General features: G+C 38.0%; 4 protein-coding genes across 6 annotated transcripts; 2 read left to right on the top strand and 2 right to left on the bottom strand.

Moving 5' to 3' along the window:
• On the bottom strand, positions 1–884 carry LOC141814488 (transcription factor MYB93-like). The gene is made up of 2 exons (XM_074702447.1): positions 619–884; positions 1–523 (listed from the first exon to the last, which is right to left on the bottom strand). The coding sequence occupies exons 1-2, from the start codon at positions 882–884 to the stop codon at positions 1–3; spliced, it is 789 nt and encodes a 262-aa protein (XP_074558548.1).
• Positions 885–2,340: 1,456 nt separating this feature from the next.
• Positions 2,341–9,038, bottom strand: LOC141814411 (uncharacterized). Of its 2 annotated transcripts, none has more exons than XM_074702372.1 (12): positions 8,796–9,038; positions 8,496–8,615; positions 8,348–8,405; positions 7,172–7,252; positions 6,984–7,055; positions 6,668–6,912; positions 6,504–6,575; positions 5,773–5,889; positions 5,584–5,665; positions 5,449–5,495; positions 3,258–3,339; positions 2,341–2,630 (listed from the first exon to the last, which is right to left on the bottom strand). In XM_074702372.1, the coding sequence occupies exons 1-12, from the start codon at positions 9,017–9,019 to the stop codon at positions 2,547–2,549; spliced, it is 1,284 nt and encodes a 427-aa protein (XP_074558473.1). In that variant the 5' UTR covers positions 9,020–9,038; the 3' UTR covers positions 2,341–2,546. The 2 variants fall into 2 exon arrangements, with proteins under 2 accessions (XP_074558473.1, XP_074558474.1); XM_074702373.1 differs by having other exon boundaries at positions 2,347–2,655.
• Positions 9,039–10,962: 1,924 nt separating this feature from the next.
• Positions 10,963–15,280, top strand: LOC141814670 (homeobox-leucine zipper protein ROC3-like). The gene is made up of 12 exons (XM_074702609.1): positions 10,963–11,228; positions 11,362–11,588; positions 11,686–11,894; positions 12,018–12,135; positions 12,237–12,425; positions 12,511–12,990; positions 13,071–13,169; positions 13,265–13,477; positions 13,686–13,854; positions 13,926–14,197; positions 14,293–14,388; positions 14,473–15,280. The coding sequence occupies exons 2-12, from the start codon at positions 11,433–11,435 to the stop codon at positions 15,001–15,003; spliced, it is 2,532 nt and encodes an 843-aa protein (XP_074558710.1). The 5' UTR covers positions 10,963–11,228; positions 11,362–11,432; the 3' UTR covers positions 15,004–15,280.
• Positions 15,281–15,914: 634 nt separating this feature from the next.
• On the top strand, positions 15,915–25,947 carry LOC141815528 (peptidyl serine alpha-galactosyltransferase). Of its 2 annotated transcripts, XM_074703475.1 has the most exons (9): positions 15,915–16,027; positions 18,663–19,013; positions 19,582–19,752; positions 19,868–20,111; positions 20,213–20,413; positions 20,545–21,014; positions 23,377–23,541; positions 23,621–23,864; positions 24,788–25,947. In XM_074703475.1, the coding sequence occupies exons 2-9, from the start codon at positions 18,718–18,720 to the stop codon at positions 25,382–25,384; spliced, it is 2,388 nt and encodes a 795-aa protein (XP_074559576.1). In that variant the 5' UTR covers positions 15,915–16,027; positions 18,663–18,717; the 3' UTR covers positions 25,385–25,947. The 2 variants fall into 2 exon arrangements, with proteins under 2 accessions (XP_074559576.1, XP_074559577.1); XM_074703476.1 differs by lacking the exon at positions 15,915–16,027 and having other exon boundaries at positions 18,941–19,030.
• Positions 25,948–26,606: the final 659 nt, after the last annotated feature.

Genomic DNA, 26,606 nt, shown 5'->3' with positions numbered 1-26,606 from the left:
TTACTGTAAAACATCTTCCCAGGAAAACTCTTGCTCTGCTAGATTTAGGCCTTGCCATGGAGCTGCAACTGAATCCTTCTTCAAGCACTCGGCGACCTCAAAGTTATCCTCCCGCACCATCTGATGAGTTTCTGAACAACTGATTGGCATGTGCATGTCGTAAGAACTGCCAATCGGGCTTGTTCTTCCACTCTCAGGGATCACACTTGGATCGAGGGGACCGTTTACAAGTTCTTCAAGCAGAGAATCGAGATGGGGATTAGTGCCTGAACAAGGTTCTGGGGGAAGAGGAACTTTGGGAGTCATGAGTCGAACAAGGTTTTGCAGCATCTGCAAATTGGCGACTTGCATGAGGAGGGCGTTTAAGTTTGCTAGGGAAGGGAGCTGGTCTGTGCCGGTTTTCTGCTCGTGGGTGACAGGGTCGATGCCCATTCTGAGGAGCTTCTTCTTCAGGCGTGTGTTCCAGTAGTTCTTGATCTCATTGTCAGTGCGTCCAGGCAGGAACGATGAGATCTTCGACCACCTGAAAGAATTGTAGCTCTTGTGAATTAAGATCGTTCGATCGACTTGTACTTCAAAATCATCATCAGAGGACAGAAACTGAAATAATTATCATACTTGTTTCCGAGCAGTGAATGGAGGTGAACGATCTGAAGTTCTTCATCATCAGAGAAGTGGCCCCTCTTGATGCCCGGCCGGAGGTAGTTATTCCACCGGAGCCGGCAGCTCTTCCCGCACCGGTTGAGGCCGGCATTCTCGGGGAGGCTCTTCCAGCTCCCGTGGCCGTGGAGTTGAACGTATTCGATGAGCTTCCTGTCCTCCTCCGGCGTCCATGGCCCCTTCTTTACTTCAGTCTTCTCTTCGCAGCAAGGAGACCTCCCCATGGATTGCTAATTAAGCTGATATTTGAGCCTATATATGGAAAGCTATAGCTGCAATGATGACAAGATGGAGACTTTTAGATAATTTATAGCAATTAGAAATTAAAGAAGCTAAGTCAAATTGTTAGTCTATTTCGGTTTATGGTTCAACATGAGTTGTTCTTGACTTGGTGGTGCATCTCAATATATATTCAAATCTTAAAAGGTTCCATGAAATTCCTACTTATGTGAGTATGAATCATGATGTATACCTTTTTGTTGGAACAAGTAATTTGTATGCTTGTATTATACTAGTATTTATAAATGAGCTAGTATATACTGTCGAAGATTGCTAAATGGTAAAGTTCCCTTTTATATCGGCAAGAACACTATACAGTTCAAAAACATACGCAATTAACTTTAATTAATTAAGTCGAGTCAAGATTTTCTTCGGGGATCAAGATTTTCTTCCTCATTCGTGTCATCATCCTCAAGAAATTCATGCACGTTTTGCTCCTCTTTCTCAAATATTTAAACGTTTTCTTCTCTTTCCACAGTTGATTAGTTTAACTCCCCTCACCCAACAGTACTTCCTTGGATTAAAATTTGCAAATTTCCTTAGCTCTTAAATTTCTTTTTGCAAAACCACACATATACTAAAACAATTTGATGTGTTCTTGGATCAAAGTACTGATTCCGTCTGAATTTGTGCAGATTATTGCTGCTCATCACTGTCTTCTTCAAAACTTTTAGCCAAGTCAAAATTGGCTTCATGATTGATTCATCAAGTAGTTATTTGGTGACTGCAATGGCTTTTGTTGACTAATTAGTATTGAAAATTTTCATCTCTTACCAAAAGATTAGTCAAAGAGGATCCTCAAAGTTTGTCATCAGATCATAGAATGAATGAATACATTTAGATGGCAGCCTTGCTCTATGGCGGCCAACAGCAATCACCTCAAATTAAAATAATAAAATAACTCTAAAAAAAAGTGATGAATGACCTCAGTTTGGTGCAGTAAGTTAAACAAGTTATAGACTTGTAATGAATAATTTTGACTGACATTTTGTTGTTTCTTTATTGCATGAATCTTCAGGTGCATGCATATTAATTATTTCCAAGATATAGACTTGTAATTGGGTCAACCAGCTATATAACTATAGTTTTCAATAATTTAAGGCATGCATACGTAGTGATAAAGAAATATAGAAGTTTGACGAGAAAAGATTCATATAATACTTGTTTTGCATTTAAACTAATGAACAATGATGCAAGCTTGTTTTTTATTTTTTATTTTTTGTAGGTTTATGTATGATCAAATAGATCTATCATTTAGCAATTCATAGGACTATTGATGAAATCTTTCAACTTGCAATCTCCATGCATTCAGAAAAACAACTTAGGAATATGATAAATTTTAAGTATTTAATTTGCTAATTTAAAGAAATAAAAAACCACTAAAAAAGAGGGCTTATTAGACGCCTTTTATTCTTAATTCAACTTTACTTGTTAATAAAACACACACATACGGTTCGCTTGCATGACTACAATTTAGTAGCATGACTCTCAAATTGCTCGAGCATGGCAAATCCAGAAACCATTTGGCGCAACCAAAGGGAAATAATTCAACAACATGACGTGGCTTTGGCTAGTAAAGTCATTAAATGCCACAGACTGTATAATCTTCATGGGACAGCAACTGTCATAAACCGATGATTCAATACTGCTTCTGCAATTGGACGTTGACGGTAATCAGGGTTCAGCATTGCCTGAAATAATAAGAACAAGGGAAAGCTTTGATTCAATAATAGTACAGCCCAAGTTGAAATGAGTGTTCGACTGCTAAAGCATTAATGTGTTAGGACCCACAAATAAGTGCAACTATCAACCAATAAACATTAGAAATTTAAGTATACAACAACAGGTAGAGGATTACGAAAGCCCGAGGTCTCTCATTCCCCATGGCAAGATGAGTGTCAAACTATTTAGGTTGCTTGGGAAAAGAAATGAGAAGCACCAAAGTTGTCTCTGCTTTTCCTCAAAAAGTTAATTCTCCTGAGGAAGCTAATGAACCACCATGGTTCTTAGTGGATCAGGTGGAATGATGGTTTGCTAAGAGAGATAATTATGACAGAGAAGCTCACTTGACAGTGTGAGTTGAGGAGCGAGGTAATAGCTTCATGTTAGAACTTAAAAGGTTAACTTGTTTGTCATAACATACCTTTTGTTCTTGTGTTACAAAGAGATAATAACAATTAATTTAAGAAAACAATAAGCTAAAAAATGTAATTCCTTCAATCTATGAACAATACTCACAGATGATTGAGATATGAAAATAATAATAATAAGCTGAGATAACCTTAAGAAATATAAAATGTGAGAACACAGATGCTAACCTGAAGCAACTCCCAGCCAGCACCGTCTCCCAGATCTAGAAACTTAACAGCTTCTGATAATCGATCATCTGCAGAACAGTACCTGCAGAAGAAGATAGAATCAACTCAAAAAGTATGTTGTCAACAATAAAAAGGATGCATAAATGATATCATTTGTCAAATAACATAACAAAACTGAGAAAAGGTATTAATGTATTGCATGCAAAGATTTACAGTAGTTGCATAGAATACAACCACGGCGTGAATATGATGAGAGCAAATAAATCTGCAGCTGCAGTGTGATATAATGAAGGAAAATAAATCTGCAACTTTGCTGAGAATACAAAGTAACGAATTGCAACTTAATCATCAACATCTCTACAGAAAGGAAAAATGGAATGGGATTTGAGAACATGACAAAAGGAAAATCACACAAACAAGGGCTTTAATTCAAAAATTTGCCAAATCCACAGCTAATGTTCCAATAGGTATAAACCCTTTGTTCAGTCAGAATAGTGTCAATTACAGATAGAATATCAGAACATAGCCAAGAAAATTTAACAGATATAGCAGCAGTAGAACTCAGTCAAAAAGGTATCACAGTAGCCAAAAGTTATTATTCTATAAACAAAATAAACATAAGCAGCAAGATCGCTGAAGGCAGGAGCAGTTGGGAAGAAGACAGGAGGATGTATGCATCAAGAATGTGAATAAATTAATCTTGAAATAAATAGTGTTAAAGCTAGAGCAGCAGTTAGTAGCCACCATAGAGATTTATTATCATCTACTTTCTGCAATTTTTTCTATTGTAATAGTGCCATCATATATGTGTTTGCATTAAAGACAACAACACCAATAAAAAAAGCTTTCTTTTATTTCCCGATTCCCTTGCTTAAGTTAAGATTTCAGAGATTGGTGAGTTCTCCATCTCCTTCAATGAGTTTATATCAACCACCATACTGGTAGATCAATTCAGAACTCAGAAGAGTTCAGTGGAAGATCTGCAAGAAATGTCTCAGTTGTTCACAAATGCAGTCTCCTATAGGCTTCATCAGATTTTGCCTTGTCTTTAATTTTTTACCTGGTTCTGCAATGACTTTGATCAGGTGATTCCAGGGTCAAACAAAGAATGCACTTTTGTGCATGTCTGGCACCATGGCACTGCAGGTGCTCCAAAATCTTTTAGAGAGACACTGTTAATGTATTTGGGACTGGGAAGATGTTCTGTGGCTTTGGAGAGTTAAGAGTATCAACTGCAGCCAGGCCAGTGTACATCAGGCCTCTGCTTAGACCATGATCTGCTACTCTTCCTTTATCATGTACTGCTACCTCAAGTAAACCTCCTTGGTTCACTCCTTTGTTTCTTTTAAAGTGATGTATATGCTTGCTCCCATATGATCAGAGAACAAGAATTGAAATTTCATTCTTCAATTTCTCAAATTGGTGGCACATACTGTTTCATTAGTCCTTTGCGAAATCAAGACAGCAACACTGACAGAACAATCAATTGGACATTGGGAGCTGTAACAAGAGGAAAAAAAATCAACACCGGAGAATATATTCAAGGTCAGAAAGCAAGGGTTAGTACATTTGAGGCCAGAGGGAATGGAATGAATGATGATAAACACCTAGGTATGCTTCACCACCCAAATTTTGATTTTAACTTATGTTTTACAACAGATCCTTATATGTTTGAATTGCATGTAGTGTATTTCCTGTCAAACAAACAAGGATTTCATTCTGTCCGCTTGGACTGGGGGTTACCTTCCATTCTGCTAGTTCATGAAGTCAAACTCAGCATCAGATAGCTGGAACAGTCAATTGGGCACAAGGAGGCTAATGACAAGGGGAAATTAATGCAGGAGAAGACCTCAAGGTCAGCGGATAAAGGGATCAAACTTGAGGTCAACAGTAGTAGAGTCAATGATGGAAGAATCTTAGGTATGTCTTTTTCTTCTTCCTTGTTCTTCTCCTCCCTCCACCTCTTCTCTTGTTTTTATCTGTCTCCTTGCATTGCCTTCCTCTTGGTCGGCGTCAACGGCCACCACCTTATACTACACAGTACAGTGATCAGCCCCGACATCATCTAGTTCCGGCAAGTCATGAAGATGCAACATAGAATGAGACTTTAAACCTTTTAGAGAAACACAATTGATTCATTCTTGCAATTGAAAGGATAAAAAAACAACATAACTAAAATCTAGTTTCTTACTCTCTTGCCGCGAGAAGGTCAAGCTGGAACATGTTTTCAAAAAGTCTCTGGAAATTGGCATCTCAATTGTTTAGATATTGTGTACACAAAAAAAGAAAGTACAGTGCATTCTCTAATAGTAATTTTTCTACTTACTTGCAAGGAAATGCTATCAATAATCCCTGCCTCACAAAAAGGAACAAATGCTAAGTATGCAAAAAGAAGTCCTGCTTCATATCTGTTTAAAGCGAACCACAACCTTAAAAGTGCTTTGCTTGACAAAGTTACACAAATTTTAGAATAATTATAACATGATCATATCACCAAGAGCACTGGAAAACCTACATGTCATCTGCTATTCCATAAGCTCGTCTCTCCAAAGGAGTGAAAGCCCCAGCTGCTGATGCTCTTCGCCATAACCCTTCTGCCAACACACTCTCAGGTTCTCCTAAAGATGAATACCTGTAAAATTCCTTTAGTCAATTACAGGTATTATATTATGAATCTGAAGCAACAAAAGAAGACATACAGAGATGTAAGGAACTCAACTGGACAACCAATTCTAGAGTAATAATAAATTAAACATTTCCCATTTTAACAGAGGCACAAATCAAACTGTAAACTAGTATTAGTTAAGTAACTTCCAAGTTTTTTACAGGGATTATCAAGAAACTGCAGGCATAACTACTCTCTGTTGATGATGACAAATTAGAGCATGAACAGCAGCTGAAATGCAAATACCTAATCCAGAAATAGTGAAAAGAAAACTTACGATGATCTGGTTTCTAAAGTAGGCCTTCAGACTCTCATGTTCATGTATATAGGAAAGATGTAGCTTATACAAACTTTTCTAATTCTAGGATGGAATTGGCCATGCTGATTAAAAGGAGAAATATTACAAAATGAAATATTACAAAATGATTGTCAATGTACTATGTAGTCTACCTACTAAGTGCTATGATTGTCCTGTTCAGGATTAGAAAATAGTACGTTGATAAATGAAGCAAGGTATCTTGTTCTTTGAAGGATGAAGATTCTATTTCAGAGGAAAGCCTGGGAAGGAATTCTTAGCTTACCTAATATCAACTGCAAAGGACAAGTCACGGAGCCTTGGCACCAAATATGCTACATTCTTCTCCATGATGGTGCTGTCAAGATAAATTAAATCACCTTCAATCTTTTTTATCATCAATTAAAATGCCAACGAGTGTCTGAAGATAAAAGTCTACTGGTAATATACTTTAAGACAATGGAAGAAGGACCAAGACTTTGATGCAATCTATCGTGATTATGCAGGTACGCCAGGCCATTGATAGCCCCATTTAGTAGTTTAATTATAAAAAATCTTCTCTGGTTAATCTTTTCCTCCTTATTGAAAGGATTCCCAAAAAACATTCCTCTGGCATTTTCCTCTGAACTTTTTTGACTAGTACGCATGCAGTAATCAGCAGCACTATATTTCCCATCATTTCTGAAAGCAAGCCACTGCAGTGAAACAACATTAGCAATAAACAGTCACGTTGTAAATGCACAAAAAAATTCTTTGTCAGAGACACCTGCTCCCCAGTTTTGGTCTCAAAACCACCTAGCAAAAGCTGAAGATTAGGACAAATGTGATCTGGATTGTTCTGCAAGGCAACACAACTAACTATAATAAAGTACATCACTCAATATTAAGAAATTCAGACAACAAAGTTTCTAGTGAAAATCCTTATTATTGAGCAACAAAATCAAGTTCCCTTACCTGAAGGAAAACATAGGTACTTAGCTCATTAGTAGCCATAATATCAGCTTCTACACCACCAGTTCGTCGTCCAGGATATACCTCAATCCACATTAACCTAAGTCTCAGTAACAAAGAAACATTGTGAAAAATTTATAACAGTATTTTAAAAAGTGTCCTATGTGGAGGCATGTTTGTATGCAATGTGGGACTATATTGAAAATCCTATATGCACATTGGAATCTAAAGATATGGTTATGCAATCTAGATGACCAATGTGTGGAGCAAGCAATCCAATATGTAGTCTAGGCGGGCAATCAAGCAGAATGCATATGCAACTAAGACCAAACTAGTCCGAACTTTAATTGAATCGATACAGTCAAGTCAAAGATGATTTGTTCAATCTAGCCCATAGCCCTAATAGAATGAAAAATAATGGGAAGGGTAAGGAATGGTTATGATGATGAAATTAATGATGGTTATAATGAAATATTTTGTAAAAAAAATTCATGCCTCCAATAGATGATAAAATGAGAGAAATAAATTAAAATGGTATGAACGTGTCCAAAGTCAACCAATAAACTTTATAATACGAACAACTGATTTAAGTGGAAGGTGTAACAAGTTGAGGGAGATCGAAGAAAATTTTAATCAATGAAATAGAAATCAATTTCGTTGATTTGAATATAGCTGCTTGCATAGAGCCCATCAGATTTATGTTGATGACTCCAAAATGTTGGGAAGCAAACTTTAATCAATGTAATAGAAATTGATTTCGTTGATTTGAATCTAACTACTTGCATAGAGCTCATCGGAGAGTATGATCTGTGTAGATGACTCCAAAATGTTGGGAAAACAAGGCTTCTAGATGATGATTATAATGGTTTGGTTAGATAAATTCTCCCTTATAAAGGATCTACCTGTAAAGTTCTTTGCGTAAATAAACTACGGGTTGTTGATGCATGAGTTAAAAACTTAGCTTTAAATGTTCCTGATGCAATGTACCAGTGTCAGTGAACCTAACAGCCAAAACAATCAGAGGAGTGCATAAGTCACACTGGCATTAAATCGGTTGTAATTATAAAGACAGAAAACAATTGATATGCACAATATGAAGAAGCAGAATTCATCGTAAACCAAAACTAGCTGAAAAACCATATGCCTCACAAATTAGAATCCATCCTATAAGATAGGTACCTTAAAAATAATTGGAGTCCCACTTAATGGACCTTGGATTATTCTTCCTTCGTAAAGCCTGAAATGAAACTGCCATACTAACATTATATCATCAGATAACCAAAAAAAACATGATAATGTATCAATTGGCTGAAACTAATGAAGCTACCTTATTTTCACTTGACCCTCGCGAATATCTTGAACCCTCAGACGATCAATGTCTTGGGGGAAATACCCAGGAACTTCGTATAAATTAGAATTAGGAAACCCTCCTTGAAATGAAGAATAGCTGTTCGATTTAGGCACCCACATCAAATAAAACGAACCAGAACAAAATTAACAAATATTAGGGATCTTGGGAAGGAGTTCATAAACGGCAAAACAGAACAAGCCAAAATTTAGCAGAAAACCTATCGTTAGAAGAACCGACAAAGATTCCTTAAAAACCAAAGGCAGGCATAGGGAAGACCTGGTGATGTTCATGAAACCGTAGCTTCCGACGAACCTCCCGACCTCGAAAGCATCCGGCTCGGTGATGAGAGCGGCAGTGACCGAAAGCATCCGCCTCCGATCGCTGCGATTCTTCCCAGGAAGAAGATGAGTTCCCCAAGCGGATCCAATGCGGCCAAGCAAGGGATTCGTGTCCGTCAAAGGGACCGAGCGGCAACTCAGTGACGAAATCGGCAGAGCCATTGGAGAACGGCGTGAGTCTCTGTGCGCGTCTGTCGGGAAATGAACGGTTCGAAATGGCGCGAGTACGATAAGTAACTTTATTGTGTTGGGCTCCTCGTTACGTTATTGGGCCTTCCGCATTTAAGCCCAATTTAATTAGGGTTCAATTAAATGGCGAGGCATTAAATTCTTCACGACAATCTCGCGGCAGATGATCCACTGCCAGTTGAATTGGCACAGGATGGCGCCATCAATGCATTCGCAGCCCATTCGATTAATCTCTTCTCGCCCTCGAGGCATAGTTAAGTTAGTTACGATGCAGCAGACTTATAGAAGAGGACAAAAATTCACTGAAGTCAGATAATACCCTCCTACATCGTGACCAACTGCAGTTTTTCGATTTACCTCCTCATAAATGATCGTGGGACTGATTATGTGAAACCGCTAAAGTGACAGATTCTACCTTTTGCATAAAAGATTAATCTCTTCTCCGTCACTCAAAATCCACGTGACAACGCCTCGCCCTTTTGTCTTCTCCATAAGCTTTAGAAATTTAATTTATTAATTAAAAGAAGGAATTCATAAATAAAAACTAGTTTTTATTTGTTTAAGTAGATACAATTAAATTGAGAGAATGTTTAATTTATAAAGGGCAAAAATAATTTTAAAAAATTCATCAAAATAGGGGTTTCATGGTATTTCTCATTTTTAAAATATTCTCATACCAATATTATTATAACAGTATAACTACTTACAACATATAAAGATAAATCAATTCATTAGGCTAGAAATATAAACATAGAATAATTTTATCTATAATGTTTTTTTACTATATTAATTAAAATTATTTAAATTTAATCAAAATCATTTCAATATTCTTAAAATGATCTTAATATTATTAAAATATTATAAAGTTAATTAATGAATTTCTACAATAGTTTTATAATTTAATTTACTGTATCTATTAATTGACTTTTATAATTTTATAATAATGATTAAATGACTACTAGAGTAATATTATAATAATTTTAATCATGTTAAAGTAATTCCCATTAAATTTAAGTAATTTTAAATAAATTAATAAAAAAATTTTGATATATAATTTTTAAAATTCTTTTGGCGCGCTCATCTATGATAGGATAGATTAATCTATCAAGAATTCATCATGTGACGAGTGTGAGACAACTTACCTATTAATTTGACAAATTAAAAAATATCCAATTCATGAACTCAACCTAAAGCAAGTTAGATAGATCAACCTATCCTATCAAAAAATAAAAAATATAAAAGATATTAAAATTTATAAATTTAAATTGTAATTAAAATAAATTAAATTAAAATTTTAAAATTTGAATTACGATTTAGATGGATCTAATTTATTAATTCATTAAATTTTTTATTAAAATTTTAAATTTTAAAAAATCTGAATTTAAATTGTCAATTTTTTAAATTATTTAATTTTTTTAAATTATTCGATGAATGGATAAATCAGACGGATCCAATCAAATGGATGGCTTAGTTATAACCGCACGCATTTGAATACAAATATTTTCAATACGTCCTTATCATTTTTTTCATTTCGGCGATGAAGTCAAACTCCTCTGACCGCTCACTCCGAGACCCTTGCGTTGCCGCATCGGGAACACCCAACCATCGCAAAATCCCCGCCGTCGATTTCCCCGCGGGGAACCCGTCTCCGCGGGGCCCACCGGGGACCAATAGCGCGTGATGACGGAGGAGCAGTAGAAAGGAGGAGAGTTGACTCGGTGCCCCCACGGAGTTGTCCTCGCCGAAAGACACGTGTCGGTTACGCCGCGGAGTCGGATTCGCTGGCGCGGATCGGTTTCGGTCCCCCCGCAGTTAAAGTCGCATTTACCACCTTCACACACACTCTCTCTCTCTCTCTCTCTCTCCTTCTCACGAAACCTCCCCTCCTCCTCTCCTCTCCTCTCCTCTCCTCTCTCAGAGTAATTAGACCCTCGCCGGTGATAAATATTAATGCCGAGGTAGCTTTTGACAAAAGAAAAGTGATAGAGCAAAAATAGTATTCTGCTTCTGCCAGGGAAAGAAAGATGATGAGTCGATAGCTAGCGGATAGCAAAAGGATTAGGTCTCTATGTGCTCTCATCTCCCTGAAACAAGGAGCAAAGGAAGCGGTTAGCTCGAAGAAGAAGAAGAAGAAGAAGAAGAAGAAGAAGAAGCTTATTCTGTTTTCTTCACTGACAGCACGGTGCGTGGTATTTATTTCTTGACATTTAGTGCCCTCACTTTAATCATTTATCCCATTCTTCTTCGATCGATCTCTTATCTTTTCCTTTTTAATTTCTTCTTCGAGATTTATACAGTTTGGGTTCTTTTTATAGGAGGGATTGGATACGTAGTACTGGTACTGTGGAAGCAGAAGAATCAAGTGAAAGAAAACAAAAAAAAAAAAATGTATGGAGATTGTCAAGTTCTGTCGTCCATGGTCGGAGGAGGCAACGTAGTGGTGTCGCCGGACTCGTTCTTCTCGTCGCCGATCCAAAACCCTAGCGGCCTCGGGTTCATGGCCAGCATGCCCCCATTTCACGCCTTCTCCTCCATCATTCCGGTATTTTTTCCTCTTTTTTATATAGTTAAATTCGAGCGTAGATTAAAAATCTAGACCATGAATTGTTGTGATTTCCCCCCAACTTTTACGATTAAAGAAGGAGGAGGGGATGATGGGGATGGGAATGAGCAAGGAGGAAGAGATGGAGAGCGGCTCCGGCAGCGGGCCTCTCGACGGCGTCCTCAGTTGCGGAGAGGAGCATGACGACGAACTGCTGCGGCTGCCGCCACCATCCCAACAGCCGGCCGCGGGGAAAAAGAAGCGCTACCACCGCCACACCGCCCGCCAGATCCAAGAAATGGAAACGTGAGTATACATACAGCTCAGAGATCCCCTCCATCTCCATTTTTCTTTTTCCGGCTGTAAAAGCTTAAAAAAACGTGGATAGATAGAAATATTCGATATGATTCGATCATAATGAACGCATAGGTTGTTTAAGGAATGCCCGCACCCGGACGAGAAGCAAAGGACGAAGCTAAGCCAAGAACTCGGCCTCAAACCTCGCCAAGTGAAGTTTTGGTTCCAAAACCGCCGCACTCAATTGAAGGTCCTCCTTAAGCAGCGCCAAATCGAAATAATTTCTTTACTATTTTATCTAAATTACCAAATATATTTGGATTTACTTGTGTGGATTAATGATTTAATTAGGCACAACACGACCGTGCCGACAACGTGGTACTGAGGGCAGAGAACGAGAGCCTGAAGAATGAGAACTTCCGGTTGCAGGCGGCCGTTCGCAACGTTGTCTGCCGCAACTGCGGCGGGCCTGCCATTCTCGGCGAGATGTCCTTCGACGAGCAGAAGCTTCACATCGAGAACGCCCGCCTCAAGGATGAGGTTCCTCTCTCTAAACCTTAACCCTAATTAGTCTCTTACTGTGCAGTGAGATTAAAGAATTAAATTATTATGTGATCGTACTCAGCTTGAGCGCTTGTCCTGCATCACATCACGCTACTCCGGTGGCCGGTCGCAGCTCGGCCTCACGCCGGCTCCCTTGCTCCTCTCGCCGTCTCTGGACCTGGACATGGGCGTCTACTCGCGGCACTTCAATGAGCCGCCTCCGCTGGAGATGATCCCGGTCGCGGCCGCACCGCAATCTGACGACATGCAGCACTTTCTGTTAGCCGGAGGCCTGGTGGTGCTCGACCAGGACAAGCCGCTGGTGCTCGACCTCGCCATGACCGCGGCCGACTACCTTGTGAGGATGTGCAACGCCGGAGAGCCGCTTTGGGTCCGGAAGAGCAACAATGTGGAGGTGTTGGATTTGGAAGAGCACTCGAAGCGGTTGGCTTGGCCGATGGAGTTGAAGCAGCACGACGGAGAGTTCAGGACGGAGGCTTCAAGAGACACTGCGACGGTCATAATGAACAGCATCACTTTGGTGGATGCTTTCCTCGATGCAGTGAGTCCTTAAATTATCATACGAACTTGACATAATTCCAACTTTATGATAACACTTTTCATTGCAATAAACATATTCAGAACAAATGGATGGAGCTTTTCCCATCGATCGTGTCAAAATCAAGAACAGTTCAGGTGCTGAGTTCTGGAGTAGCTGGTGGAAACGGCTGCCTTCAACTGGTAATTAATTCTATAATGCTACGCAATTGCCGTCACAGTATCACTAAACTATGGAATTGAACTGAATTGAATGTTGATATAATTAAAAATTTCAGATGCACGGAGAGTTGCAGTTTTTGTCGCCCTTGGTGGCAGCAAGAGAAGCATATTTCTTCAGGTATTGCCAACAGAACTCGGAGGAAGGGAGTTGGATAATGGTGGATTTCCCAGTAGATGGATTTGTCGAAGAGGTTCAAACATGCTTCCCTTGGTATAGAAGGAGGACCTCGGGCTGCATCATTCAAGACATGCCCAACGGCTATTCCAGGGTAGAAGTTCATTAATGATCACTACTGTTCTTGATTGCATACGAATATCTGCTCACTCCTCAATCTTGTTTCTCGTCAATGCTGCTCTTTTATTTTTACTACATGAATTTTTGTTTATTATCAGTTAGATTTGCAAAAAGGATTAATTAGCTTAGCTTCCTGTTCTTCATCTTCTTCCACTCATGTTCGTAGTAATTAAATTGGGCAGGTGACGTGGGTAGAACATGCAGAGGTGGAGGATAAGCCAGTGCATCAAGTATTTCGCCAGTTTGTCAGCAGTGGCATGGCTTACGGAGCAACTCGCTGGGCTTCTACTCTTCAAAGGCAATGCGAGCGCCTCGCCAGTCTCATGGCCAGAAACATATCAGACCTTGGAGGTGAGTATAATTTGTCCAGTTCATCTTTAATTAAGACGTTAGGATTAATTTAATTTGATATATATTGTTAGCGGTGATCCCTTCGCCGGAGGCGAGGAAGAACATGATGAAGCTGTCGCAGAGAATGGTTACAACATTCTGCGCCTCCGTGTACGCCACAGGAGCGCAGTCGTGGACGGCGCTCTCCGACTCGACGGACGACACGATTCGTGTGACGACGAGGAAGAACACCGAACCCGGGCAGCCTAGCGGCGTCATCCTCGCCGCCGTCTCCACCACTTGGCTCCCTTTCTCTCATCAGCAAGTGTTCGAGCTCCTAACCGACGAGCAACGGAGGTCGCAGGTTAGTTAATTATAATTCAGTGGAATCGATTAAAAATATCACTGGATTAAGATTGAGACGCCAGATATATGGATTCATTTTGTTGCGTAATTCAGTTGGATGTGTTGTCGAATGGGAATTCGTCGCATGAAGTTGCTCACATCGCGAACGGATCGCATCCCAGGAACTGCGTCTCTCTTCTTCGTGTTAATGTTAGTCTGCTTTTGTGACAGTAATTAATCAGTAGATTTTGTTGATTTTTCTTGGCTATTTTGTTGATTGATATGAATTTGTAGGCTGCGAACAACTCGGCCCACAGCGTGGAGCTGCTGCTGCAGGAGAGCAGCACCCACCCCACCGGCGGCAGCATCCTCGTCTACGCCACCATCGACGTCGACGCCGTCCAGGTCGCCATGAGCGGCGAGGACCCTTCCTACATCCCCCTTCTCCCCACCGGATTCGTCATCCTCCCTGCCGCCTCCCCTGCCTCCAACGCCGCCGGCTGCCTCCTCACCGTCGGAACTCAGGTACTCGCCAGCGCCGTCCACTCCGCCAAACTCAACCTCTCCAGCGTCACCGCCATCAACAACCACCTTTCCAACACCGTGCAGCAAATCACCTCCATGCTCGGCGGCGTGGCTACGGAGCAATCTCCGGCCGGAGCAAGCGCATGCTTGACGGAATTATCCCATCAATCCTATTTGTCTACCAGATCATCTAGGACAAGGGAGGATTTGACAGGAACCCACAAACTGCATATGCCTCAATTATGTGGGCTTTGTCAAATCCTCACTTGTTCATGCGTGAGGGCATTGGGCTTCTGGTAAACAAATCAAGGCTTACGTAATTTGTAATCTCCAGCTATTAGCTTGCCAGTTCCCAATAAATGTTTGAATCTGAACATGCCGGCGAACAGTTTAAGTAGGTATCAGTTTAGATTTGTGTAAAGATTTCGATGAAGAACAAGTAGAGAAGTCAAGAGCGCACCAGATGTGACCCTTCGTCGAGGGTGTTTGGTTCGGGAATTGACTTCCTTTGATCATGCGTTTGGGTAGTTGTTCAGCATTGAATGCACGAATACAATCAATGTGGTCTTTTTTGCTATTGCTTTTAATTTCTCGAGATTTGGCGCATGTATCAGCAGTCCAGTGATGAATGAGCTTGCTATTGTAAAAAAATTATAAATCCGTCATCTTAGCGGTCTCAAACGTCGATTTGATTTCATCGATCATTTTCCACCGATCATTAAAGTAAATCGGAAAGTTACAGTTGTCATCCAGATGCCGCAGTATTCTATTATTGCGTTCCCCGTTTGAAAGAAAATTTTTACAAATATGTACAAGTCGAGGATCGTACTACTAACTTAGTTATGTTTCGCGGATGTGAGTGTTGCTCATTGTCTCAGACTGCTGGCTCATGTACACATTGCTGCTACATGCGATGTGCAGTGTTGCGTGTTCGCCCAGCCATCGGCCTGCTGAACTCGTGGGATGGCCTGCGGGCTTAGCTCGATCTGTAAGGAAGGGGGGCCTTACTGTAAATTATGATATTAGGACCCTTTTTTTTAATTGGGGATCTTGCGTTCACCGGTCCTCTGAGCACCTCACAGATCACGATCTCGCACGGGCACGAACGGCTCGTCGTCCTTCTCCTCTCAGCATCTTCCTCCTCCGATCGTTCATCTCACCCATTCGGCTTCTCCGGTATCCTCTCGACGTGTCGGCTGTCTCCGGCGGCATCAACGGCAGGTGACAGAAGCATTGGGCAATCGGATCATCACTTCTGGATTGTCTTATCGGCTCTCAGCCTCTCACTCCTCTCCGGCGGTACCGTCGGCAAGCGACCGCATTGGTAATTAGGCGTGGAACACTTTTCTCACTAAAGTTGTTTAGGTTTGCTCTTTCAATTAGTTTTCACCGCCGTGTAGACTCCATCAATGGGGCCTAGAAAATAAATATTCAAGAGCTAATTTGAACAGCAACGTTTGCACTAAATTTAGATTAATTCTTCTCAAACTAGTTTGAATTTATTATCGAGAACCATATAATAGTTAAACTTGAGGGAGAAGAATAGTATATTGTCATAGAGGTTGTACTTGACAAATTTGTGTTAAATCCAATCTTGCCATCAACTCTGTTCATAGGTTTCAGTTTCCAAGCCTTTAAGACTAACCTATTGACTGAACTTTATGGTTCTAATGTCTTGGTCAAGTTGCTTCGTATACAAATCACTGATTTCTGACATCAACTGATGCTTAGAATGTATAATTAAAGAAGAATTGGTTTAATAGACTGATGTCTAGGATGATGAGATGCATTAACTTAAGTTTGCTTCATGTGCTGCTTGGATCATTGGGCAAGGTGCTAATGAATCCCGAAGCATTGTCAAAGGCATACACAAGGCTGCCTTATGATCTTTATTTAGGTTTAAAAAACAATTTGTCTGGTCAAACAAGCAAACACTAGAAGCTTGTAACACCAAGCTCTTAGTAGGAAGATTTGAGAAATCTCCTTTGGGCTGTAAACAATGTAATTCTCATCTTGTGAAGGGTGAAAGGGTTGTTTACATACCATAAGATAGAGAACATATGAGAAAGTGTTGATACAATTGTGCAATAAAGACTATTCTTATAAATCTTCAATATAAATACACCAATGAATTTTTATAATTGATTATACAGTGCCCTGCCTGGATGAAAATCTTGGTTCGGCCACTGGATTCCTAAGTCGGATTAATGGACCAGGTAGTTTCTTGTCTCTTCCTTTGAATTTGCCTTTTCCCGTTTTGATGTTGGCCATTTCCATACCAGTTGGGTGGTCTTTTTCTGGTTTGTGGTGCGGTTTAAATCGATTTCGTTTGACCTTTTCCCATATGAGCTAATTGCTCAGAAATTTGTATGGTCTTGGAGTTTCAGCTACCAGAGCTAGTTGCAATCCAGTCACTTGTAGGAGTTTTGGCTGATCACATGATGGTGTTGGTGATGGGCTGTGCAAGAGAATATGAGTCAGGTGGCAGTGGAAAACTGGAGTTTGTGATATATTGTTGTATATGTCAGCGTTTGTATCTGTATATATATGAGTCAAGTATCATATATTGTTGCATGTGTGGCAAGGAAGAAATTGTATGTATGCTTGGATGTATCTATGAAAGACTGGCAATTAGTAGTGGAAGGTGGGTTCCATGATTTCTAAAGAGAGGGAGGTACATTGGAAGATTTGATAGGATTTAAATCAAGAGATTGTGAATAATTTTTAAACTCAGTCTGAGGCCTGTTTTAGAGTTGTGTTTAATTTGACCTAATCCAGCTGATTAGGTTGCGGTCCGCTTAGATAGTGGAGTTAGATTGATTGCACAGAGCCAAATCTGCAGGAAAACTCAAATGAGTTGTCGTTCTTCTGTTTTGCTTGCTTCTAATAAAATTGTGGTTTTTACCTCCTTTGTCATACATGGCATATTCATATTTTTGTTATCATGGCATGCTGTTAACATTTGCTGATTCATGTTAAGGAATAAGGATATATATGTATTGCTAAATGAGAGTTAAATAATCATGCTAGTTCCATCGAACCAACTTTTTCATCTTTGCTGTGAAATGCAAATGAATTGATTTTATATGCTTATAGATTGTGCATGTTGATTCATTTGCCATCAGTGTGTATCCATATCATAAGCTAAACTGTTTTCTATAGAGTGTCAGAAAGCCCTTCTCTAAAAAGAATTAGAAATAAACTTTGTGAAGATACCTCGATGGAATTCATTCTCACATTTCTTTAATCTTATGCTTTCACAATTTTTTATTGAAGACTTTGTCCTTTTGCATCAAAGTTTCTTTGTGATTACAATGAGTTTTAAGAGACTGAGCTTCTGATATTTTGGGCATGAACTTTATGCTTTCTTGAAGTAATGAAAAAGTCCTCTTGCAGAAAATAAGGCTACTATGGAAATTGTTGCTTTAGTAGAGTCAAAGGTGTATGAAATTGGAAAGATGCTAATTTCTCAATAAATTTTTAGTTGATGATCTTATGCTGGTTGAAGTCTTGGAAGATTAATATGTGACTTGTAAAGCACCATGCTTTAATTTTTTTTTTTTTACCATTCAGGATCATTTGTTGAACTTTATTCAGGATCATTTGTTGAACTTTGAGATTATGATTGAATTTGAAGTAACATTAGGAAATATTGATCTCTTTTCTTTTTACAGCCATATCTTGAATGCTAAAGTGCACATTTGCTCTCTCTCAATAGCCATATTTTTTTCACTGTCTAATAATAACTCGTAGCTATAGTAACCGCTGTATTAAAAAGGTTAATTGATGAAAAAAAACAATTTCGCAACTCGCAAGTGCCATATTCTGATTGTAATAGTAGTTCTTGCAGGGTTGGTACTTAACATTTTAGTCATGCGTTCCTCTTTGTTGGACTTTGAAATGTAATGGATGCATGCTAATTCTTTTAACTGATATTTTACTCTTTGAGGTATAAAAAGGGAGGAGAAAGGAGAAAACATCAAAGATCCACGATCCATTGCAGTGTCACTCCTCATGGCTGCATTTTTAGCAGCGGCAGTGTCTGTGGTCATAATGAGCACCTCGCTGGTCCTAGCGACGACCCAAAAAGCACCATGGAGGATCCACACACTATTCTCCGTCGAGTGTCAGAACTACTTTGATTGGCAGACAGTAGGTTTGATGCACAGCTATCACAAATCGCTGCAACCAGGACCTATTACTCGACTTCTCAGTTGCACAGATGAGGAGCGTCGCCAATATCAAGGAATGGGCCTTGCCCCCACCTTTGAGGTCCCTTCTATGAGTCGCCACCCTGAAACCGGTGATTGGTGAGCCAAATATATTGGTCGGTTACTTCTGCTTTTAGTTTTCTTTATCTTGTTATAATTTATTGTTTTTGTTTCATTTGATTTTACAAGAGTGAGGAAAAATATAAATTTTCACATTCATGACCTCAAGTTGTATTTTCAGATGTGTAAAGAAGAATTGCATTTCTTAGCAAATATAAAACTGTGCAGCGGAATATTGTTGGTATTAGTTCTAGGAACAAATTGAAAATTTTAGTAGTGGTGCATCTCTTATTTATTCCACCTAATAAGCTAAATGAAAATTTTTCTATATCTTTTTATGCAACACCATTTAATAATTTTGTCTTGGTTAATAATGTGTACAGTCTTCTTTATCCAACATAGTTGTTTTCACCTTTCACTGGTGTTTCCAATGAGTCATGACTTTCCTTTTCTTTCCCTTCCAAAATTGATTGTAGTGTTTTCAGTTAAATTTCATCCATATGCCTATTTCAGTATTTCTTGAAGTGTTTATCCTTGTGAAGAAATCTAACTCGTGGATGTTTTACTTTGCTACTATGATTTATTCCTGACATGTTGATGTTGTTAGGTATCCTGCTATCAATAAACCAGCAGGTGTTGTACATTGGCTTAAATATAGTGAAGATGCAGACAACGTGGATTGGGTTGTAATCTTGGATGCAGATATGATTATTCGAGGCCCAATAATACCATGGGAATTGGGTGCTGAGAAAGGTAGACCAGTTGCTGCGTATTATGGGTAGGAACATTTAGTCATTATTCTCCTCCTGAACCAACTTTAGATTATTCTTCTCCTCATTGACTTGTTAAGATAAGCTTTCCATATTAATAACAACTATATTGTATTTCTTTAGCTACCTGAAGGGATGTGATAATATTCTATCACGTTTACACACAAAGCACCCTGAATTATGTGACAAGGTCGGTGGGCTTCTTGCTATGCATATTGATGATTTACGGGCCCTAGCTCCTATGTGGCTTTCAAAGACTGAGGAAGTGCGAGGGGACCGGGCACATTGGGGAACTAACATAACAGGTGACATTTATGGTCAGGGTTGGATCAGTGAGATGTATGGCTATTCCTTTGGTGCTGCAGAGGTAAATAAATTGTTTTGGGTTTCATAATTCATTTTCAAAATGGTCAGCCTACAGAAGAGATACATATCATAAGCTCTCTTATTCTTTTTAATTTGTAATAGGTCGGCCTACATCACAAGATAAATGATGATTTAATGATCTACCCAGGTTATACTCCCAGAGATGGCATGGAGCCTATTCTATTGCACTATGGCTTACCATTTAAAGTTGGTAATTGGTCTTTCAATAAGTTAGAACATCATGATGACAACATCGTGTATGAATGCAACCGTATTTTCCCTCCACCTCCTTTTCCTAGAGAGGTAGGTTCCAACTTTTGTTTTGATGAAAATAAGTTATTTCAAAATTTTTATTATTCTGAATGTACAGAGGGGAAAATCACTTAGATGTATGATGCCATAAATTCTGGATTCTGACAATACCTACAATGCAGGTTGTGCTGATGGAAACTAATATCAATAGAAGGCGAGGCTTATTCTTGAGTACAGAGTGCATTAACACTTTAAATCAAGGACTTCTATTACATCATGCCTCTAGCAGTTGTCCGAAGCCTAAATGGTCGAAATACCTAAGTTTCCTAAAGAGCAGGAAATTTGCTGAGCTTACCAAGCCAAAATATATAAATCATCAAAAACTAAGTCAAGTAACTGAACAAAAGAATATCTTGATTGAATCAACCAAGCTCTATCCGAAGATACACACTCTGTTCTCCACAGAGTGTTCATCATATTTTGATTGGCAAACTGTTGGCCTTATTCATAGTTTTCATTTGAGCGGCCAGCCAGGAAATATCACACGCCTTCTCAGTTGTACTGAGCATGACTTGAAGCAATACATGGGTCATGACTTAGCTCCTACCCACTATGTTCCATCTATGAGCCAACATCCATTGACAGGAGATTGGTATGTGGTATTAACTGTCTGCTTGTGTTTGTAGTCTTAAATTTGATTTCTGATTTTGCTTTGTCATCAAGTGACAAGTTTTTGATGATACCTCCATAGACTAGGGGAATCCCATGCATTCAGTTGCACCATGATTTCTGAAAATATTGCGTTGATGATTCCTTTGCTTTTGTCCCATTTATTACATTCTTTTAATCTTGAGGATAATCTGCTAAATTATTCAATATGACTTGTTGAGAATTATGAAAATAGATCTCTTCTACCTTAAAGGATTGTAATCTGGCCTCATAAACAGGGTAGATTGCCCCTGCTAAACTTCTTAGCTACTAATGTTGATTTATCTGTAGTACTAAATTTCTGAATTGCATTTACATCATTGTTGATGATGATGCAACCTAAAAAAGCTATGCTCAACCCTAAGACAATATGTTCATATTTAAACATTCATATTTCCAATCATATATATACTGTATTATAACTATGTATTGCATATTTAAAATGACTATCTCACTGATCAGCATATCATGTGTTAAGAATAGTTCAGTTATTAGTTCCATATTATACTCAGGTACTATTCAAATATTGTGTGATTACATTACTCAATAAAATAAAATACTAAACCATACTCTCTTTTCCCTTATTCAACAGCAGCCTCTGCATAGACTTCAACTCTTCATTTCACAACCTGCACTCAGCAATGATCTATGCTTGTAATGGTGTCACTCCTTGCAACCAGCGCCTACAATTGCCTGTTCTCATGCCCAACTTACAGTTGTTTGTCACAATTGTTGTCAAAACCTCCTCAGTAACGTCTCTTCTCCAAGAGTGCCATGACAACTCCTTAAGACAATATGTTCATATTTAAACATTCATATTTCCAATCATATACTGTATTATAACTATGTAATGCATATTTAAAATGACTATGTCACTGATCAGCATATCATGTGTTAGAATAGTTCAGTTATTAGTTCCATATTATACTCAGGTACTATTCATATATTGTGTGATTACATTACTCAATAAAATAAAATACTAAAAGTTATTTCCTTCTCACTTGCTATCAGAGAACAGTAGCCACTTTCCCCTTCCCCTTCCTCTGGTCACCACCATGCTCTCTTTTCCCTCGTTCAACAGCAGCCTCTGCATAGACTTCAACTGTTCATTTCACAACCTGCACTCAGCAATGATCTATGCTTGTAATGGTGTCCATTCTTGCAACCAGCGCCTACAATTTGCCTGTTCTCATGCCCAACCTACAGTTGTCTGTAACAATTGTTGTCAAAACCTCCTCAGTAACTTCTCTTCTCCAATAGTGCCATGACGACTCCTTAAGTTGAAAAAGATATTGATCTGGAGGCTGTCTAATGCAACTTAAATGGCAAAAGGGTCTCAGGCAAGAGTTTCTTAGAATTATCTGGTCTGGACCCTATTGCCTGTCATTCCCTTTTGTTAATTATTGTTCTGGCATTCAGGGTACTGATAGCCACACATATCCATTATCTTTATGCTCTAAAACCGACATAAGATGTCTAATACAGCTTGCCTTTCCCCTTCACTTTTTTTTTCATCTTTTTATCCTACTGGCAAAAGGATAGTTCAGCTCAGAGGTTAAGTGCAGTTCATCTTGATCCAGATTTGAATCTGTGACAAATGCGATGAAAAGATCATTAAAATCACATGAAATAAGGCCTGAAACAAAAGAAAATGATGTGTACGTGTTGAACCATTCAACTCATATTTTAAATTTGAACAAAGGTGATGTTTGGGAAAGAAGATTTTGTCAAGGATGGTTTGATTTTATACCTATGAGGTTATGCAACTCAAGAATGTACCTCTTTTCTCTTATGGAAACCTTAAAAGCCTAGTAGACATTATGATTGAGGGTATATCTTGTGCTGTCATGTGGATATTGTTGGTGCTAAGCTTTTTTAGCAGCTCACTTCACTGGGTGGCAATGATTCATTCCATTATACAAAAGTAAAGATTGTGTGATTTTATTGCAACGTGTTAAGTAGTTTTCACTTGGAATGCAATGTATAACTAGAAATCATAAGTTTTGATATTGGCTGATATCACAAATATGAAAACTATGCATTTATTACTGTTATTTAAATGTCAAGATCAAATTTATTTTTTAAATAAAAAGTAATACTTCCTTGATTACTTCTGAGATTGCTGAATTTTAAACTAATAATTTTTGTCAAGTTAACATAGGATAATTTGTGTCAAACAGGTAAACAAATTTAAATTTCTTCCCATCTTTATAGTGAACTTCATTTGTCTTTCTACTATCTGTGATTAATGATTCTTGTATTTTGATTCTCTTGATATCCTTGACTGTTTTCTATTCCACAATAAGGTACCCAGCTATCAATAAGCCAGCTGCTGTTCTACATTGGCTGAATCATGTTAAGACTGACGCTGAATTCATTATTATTCTCGATGCTGACATGATAATGCGTGGTCCAATTACTCCATGGGAGTATGGTGCCGCACGTGGCCATCCTGTTTCAACTCCTTATGAGTATGAGGAAATATACCTGGCCTTTAAATGAGAGGCTATTTGTTATTTCGCTATTCCTAAATGATTGTCCTTTACTTAGGTACCTTATTGGTTGTGACAACGAGCTTGCAAAGATTCACACCCAAAATCCTTCTGCCTGTGAAAAGGTTGGTGGTGTCATAATAATGCACATAGATGATCTACGGAAGTTTGCATTGTTGTGGCTTCACAAGACAGAGGAGGTGCGATCTGACAAAGCTCATTATGCAACAAATTTTACTGGAGACATTTATGGAGCTGGCTGGATAAGTGAAATGTATGGTTACTCCTTCGGTGCAGCTGAGGTATGTGATAACTTAGTAAGTTGAATGCAATTATCTCTGTGTTTTGAAAGTCCACTAAATCATGAATCAGATTTGCATGATTTACTGCAATCCGCAAAAATTGCTACCCTATTCATAGTAATAGCTAATACATTCTGATCTCTCCTAGGACAACTCATCAAACAGATTTTGATTGCTATACTAATTAGTAATTTGTTTTATATATTGCATGCCTTAAAATTATATTCAGAATAAATTATCTGCAATTGGTGTAAGATTGTAGGAGCATAAAATTGTCCATTTCATGAGGGTGGGTTAAAATATTCTAAGTTGACTTTTTAAAATTAAAACTGCCTTTTATGGAAGGTTGAAAACAAAACATTCAGGATTGCCCATTATTTGATAAATAAAAAAACAAAATACTAATTTCATTCATCATTGACCGTTAGAATGAATAGAAGATTACTATGTTCTTAATTCAAAATACTTCGTTCCTACAAGAATAAATTATTTTTGGCTGATGCTTAAATATCTCCCTTTGCCTAGGCATGCACCTACCTTTAAAAAAAAAAAAATCCTAACGCATCTAGTTTAATTACTCATTGCAGGACTATTCAGAACTCAACTTTTCAGTTCCTTTCAAGGTGATGAGAATTTCACCTCTTGCTCAATAAGGTCACAACTGAGATTAGAACTTACATGATTAAGTACTTTATAGGATTGCATATTCAAACATCACATTCATGCAGATAGATGTAACAAATTTTTGTGCTCTAAAAATTTCAAGAGGATCACAAAAAATGTTGTTAGCTGCTATCAGTTAGTTCGCAGCTGTTCTCGATCATGCATATTTTTCCGCTTCAATAGTTTTCTGGTTAAAAATGAAACAATTTCCTGTATATTCTGGTATTTTCTTCGGATGACTCTCCTGTAATTTTTTGCAGTTAAATCTGAGGCATATTATAAGGCGTGACATATTAATATATCCAGGCTATGTACCTCTACCTGAAATCAAATACAAGGTCTTTCACTATGGACTGAGATTTGGTGTTGGCAATTGGAGTTTTGACAAGGCTGACTGGAGAAATATCGACGTAGTAAATACATGCTGGTCTAAGTTTCCTGAACCACCTGATCCTTCTACTCTGTCTACATCAGATGATAGTATTCTACAAAGAGATATCCTTAGCATTGAATGTGGGAAAGCATTGAATGATGCTCTTTATCTGCATCACAAAAGGAGGAATTGCCCTTATCCTTCAGACAGCAATGCTAGTTTTACTCTCTCGGAAGATGTGGAATTACTCCATGAATTGAAACATGGAGTGATCAGTGGAAGAGGCAATGAACAAAATATTGTAATCGAGGTGCCATCCAGAATCTTCTTGAACTCGAAGGACAAGCCTCCAAGCTTTTGGATGGTTGGACTTTGGGCCTTTTCTGGGATGGGTTTCTTAGCTTTGATTTTCATGATCCTTCCGAGGCGCAAAGGAGACAGTTCAAAGGCTAAGGCTAATAGAAGCAAAAGAAGTTTTGCTTGAAATTTGGTAAGTATCAGCTGAAATCTATAGCGGGCCATGAATAACACCAAATAAGCTACCTAACGATAGTCCATATGTAGTACATGATTTCTTGGCCCTCAAACAGATGACAATCGCCTAATTAGGTTGGGGCCTAAGTCACAGGAAAAGGTACTGAACTAGTCTTAGAATGAGTTATTGCGACAGATTCTGCCTTCTGCAAAATGTTGCCCGTTTTGTTTCTGGTTCCTGATTCAGTTGCTAGTAGGAATTGGTTGAGTGATATTATTTGCTTGGAAATATCCATCCAGGTGTTCATCGAGAGAAAATATATGTGCAGTTCAGTGCAAGACTTCCAAGTTATTGTTATCATGGAGTTGACAGCAGCATTGGAACGCTTCATTCGATGATATTACCGCCACCAATTGCAGGAGAAAATGTAATTGTGGATTTATGGATTTCTTTTATTTCTGCCACTTTTTCTACGGCAATGGGGAGGGTAATAGTGATTGGCCAAAGGATGTTCCTAAAACTGTTTACTGGCTAATACAAAATTATTGTTTAAGCAAACATCTCTAGTTATAAAATTTGGAATAGTAGTCGATTAAAATCGAATTGAATTAATTGAAATAGAATTGAATTGAATTTTTTAAAATTAATTGAATCAATTAAATTTTTAAATAAAAATAAAATAAATTGAATTTATAAAATATTGATTAATTTAATTTTTGATTGAATTAATTAAAATAATTATTTTTTAAATATTATAAAATTTTATTAATTAATTAAAAATTTATAAATTTATTTATTTAAAAATTTATAATTTATTTTTTATTTTAATTTATTTGATTTAATTGAATAAAAAAATTTAAAATCAAACTTATTTTTTTAAAAAAAAATAAATTTTTGATCAATTGGATCAATTTATTTTAATTTAATTAAATTTTTATTCATCTTTAATTTTAAATAATATTTTTGAGAATAACATAATTTAATATATAAGGCATCTTTGATGGAAGGTATTTGATGAGAATATTTGAAGAAATATTCGGTATTTGATGGGGATATTTGAAGAAATATCCTTAAATGTCAAATATCTTCCATTGGAGAGGATATTTGAAAGCAATAGAAATCACCATAAAAAAAGTTTTGCCTAGTGATTTTTAAAATATTATAAAAAATAAAAATAAATAAAAATGAGATAGTAGGCTAAGATCCATTGTAAGTTAAGGTCTATTTATAT

This window comes from Curcuma longa, chromosome 21 (assembly GCF_044706935.1).
Source record: "Curcuma longa cultivar G26 ecotype Majalengka, Jawa Barat chromosome 21, ITB_CL_G26_1.1, whole genome shotgun sequence".
In the NCBI taxonomy this organism is placed as follows: domain Eukaryota; kingdom Viridiplantae; phylum Streptophyta; class Magnoliopsida; order Zingiberales; family Zingiberaceae; genus Curcuma; species Curcuma longa.
Note: the sequence above shows the minus strand (reverse complement) of the source record. Positions and strands in the feature narration are given on the sequence as shown.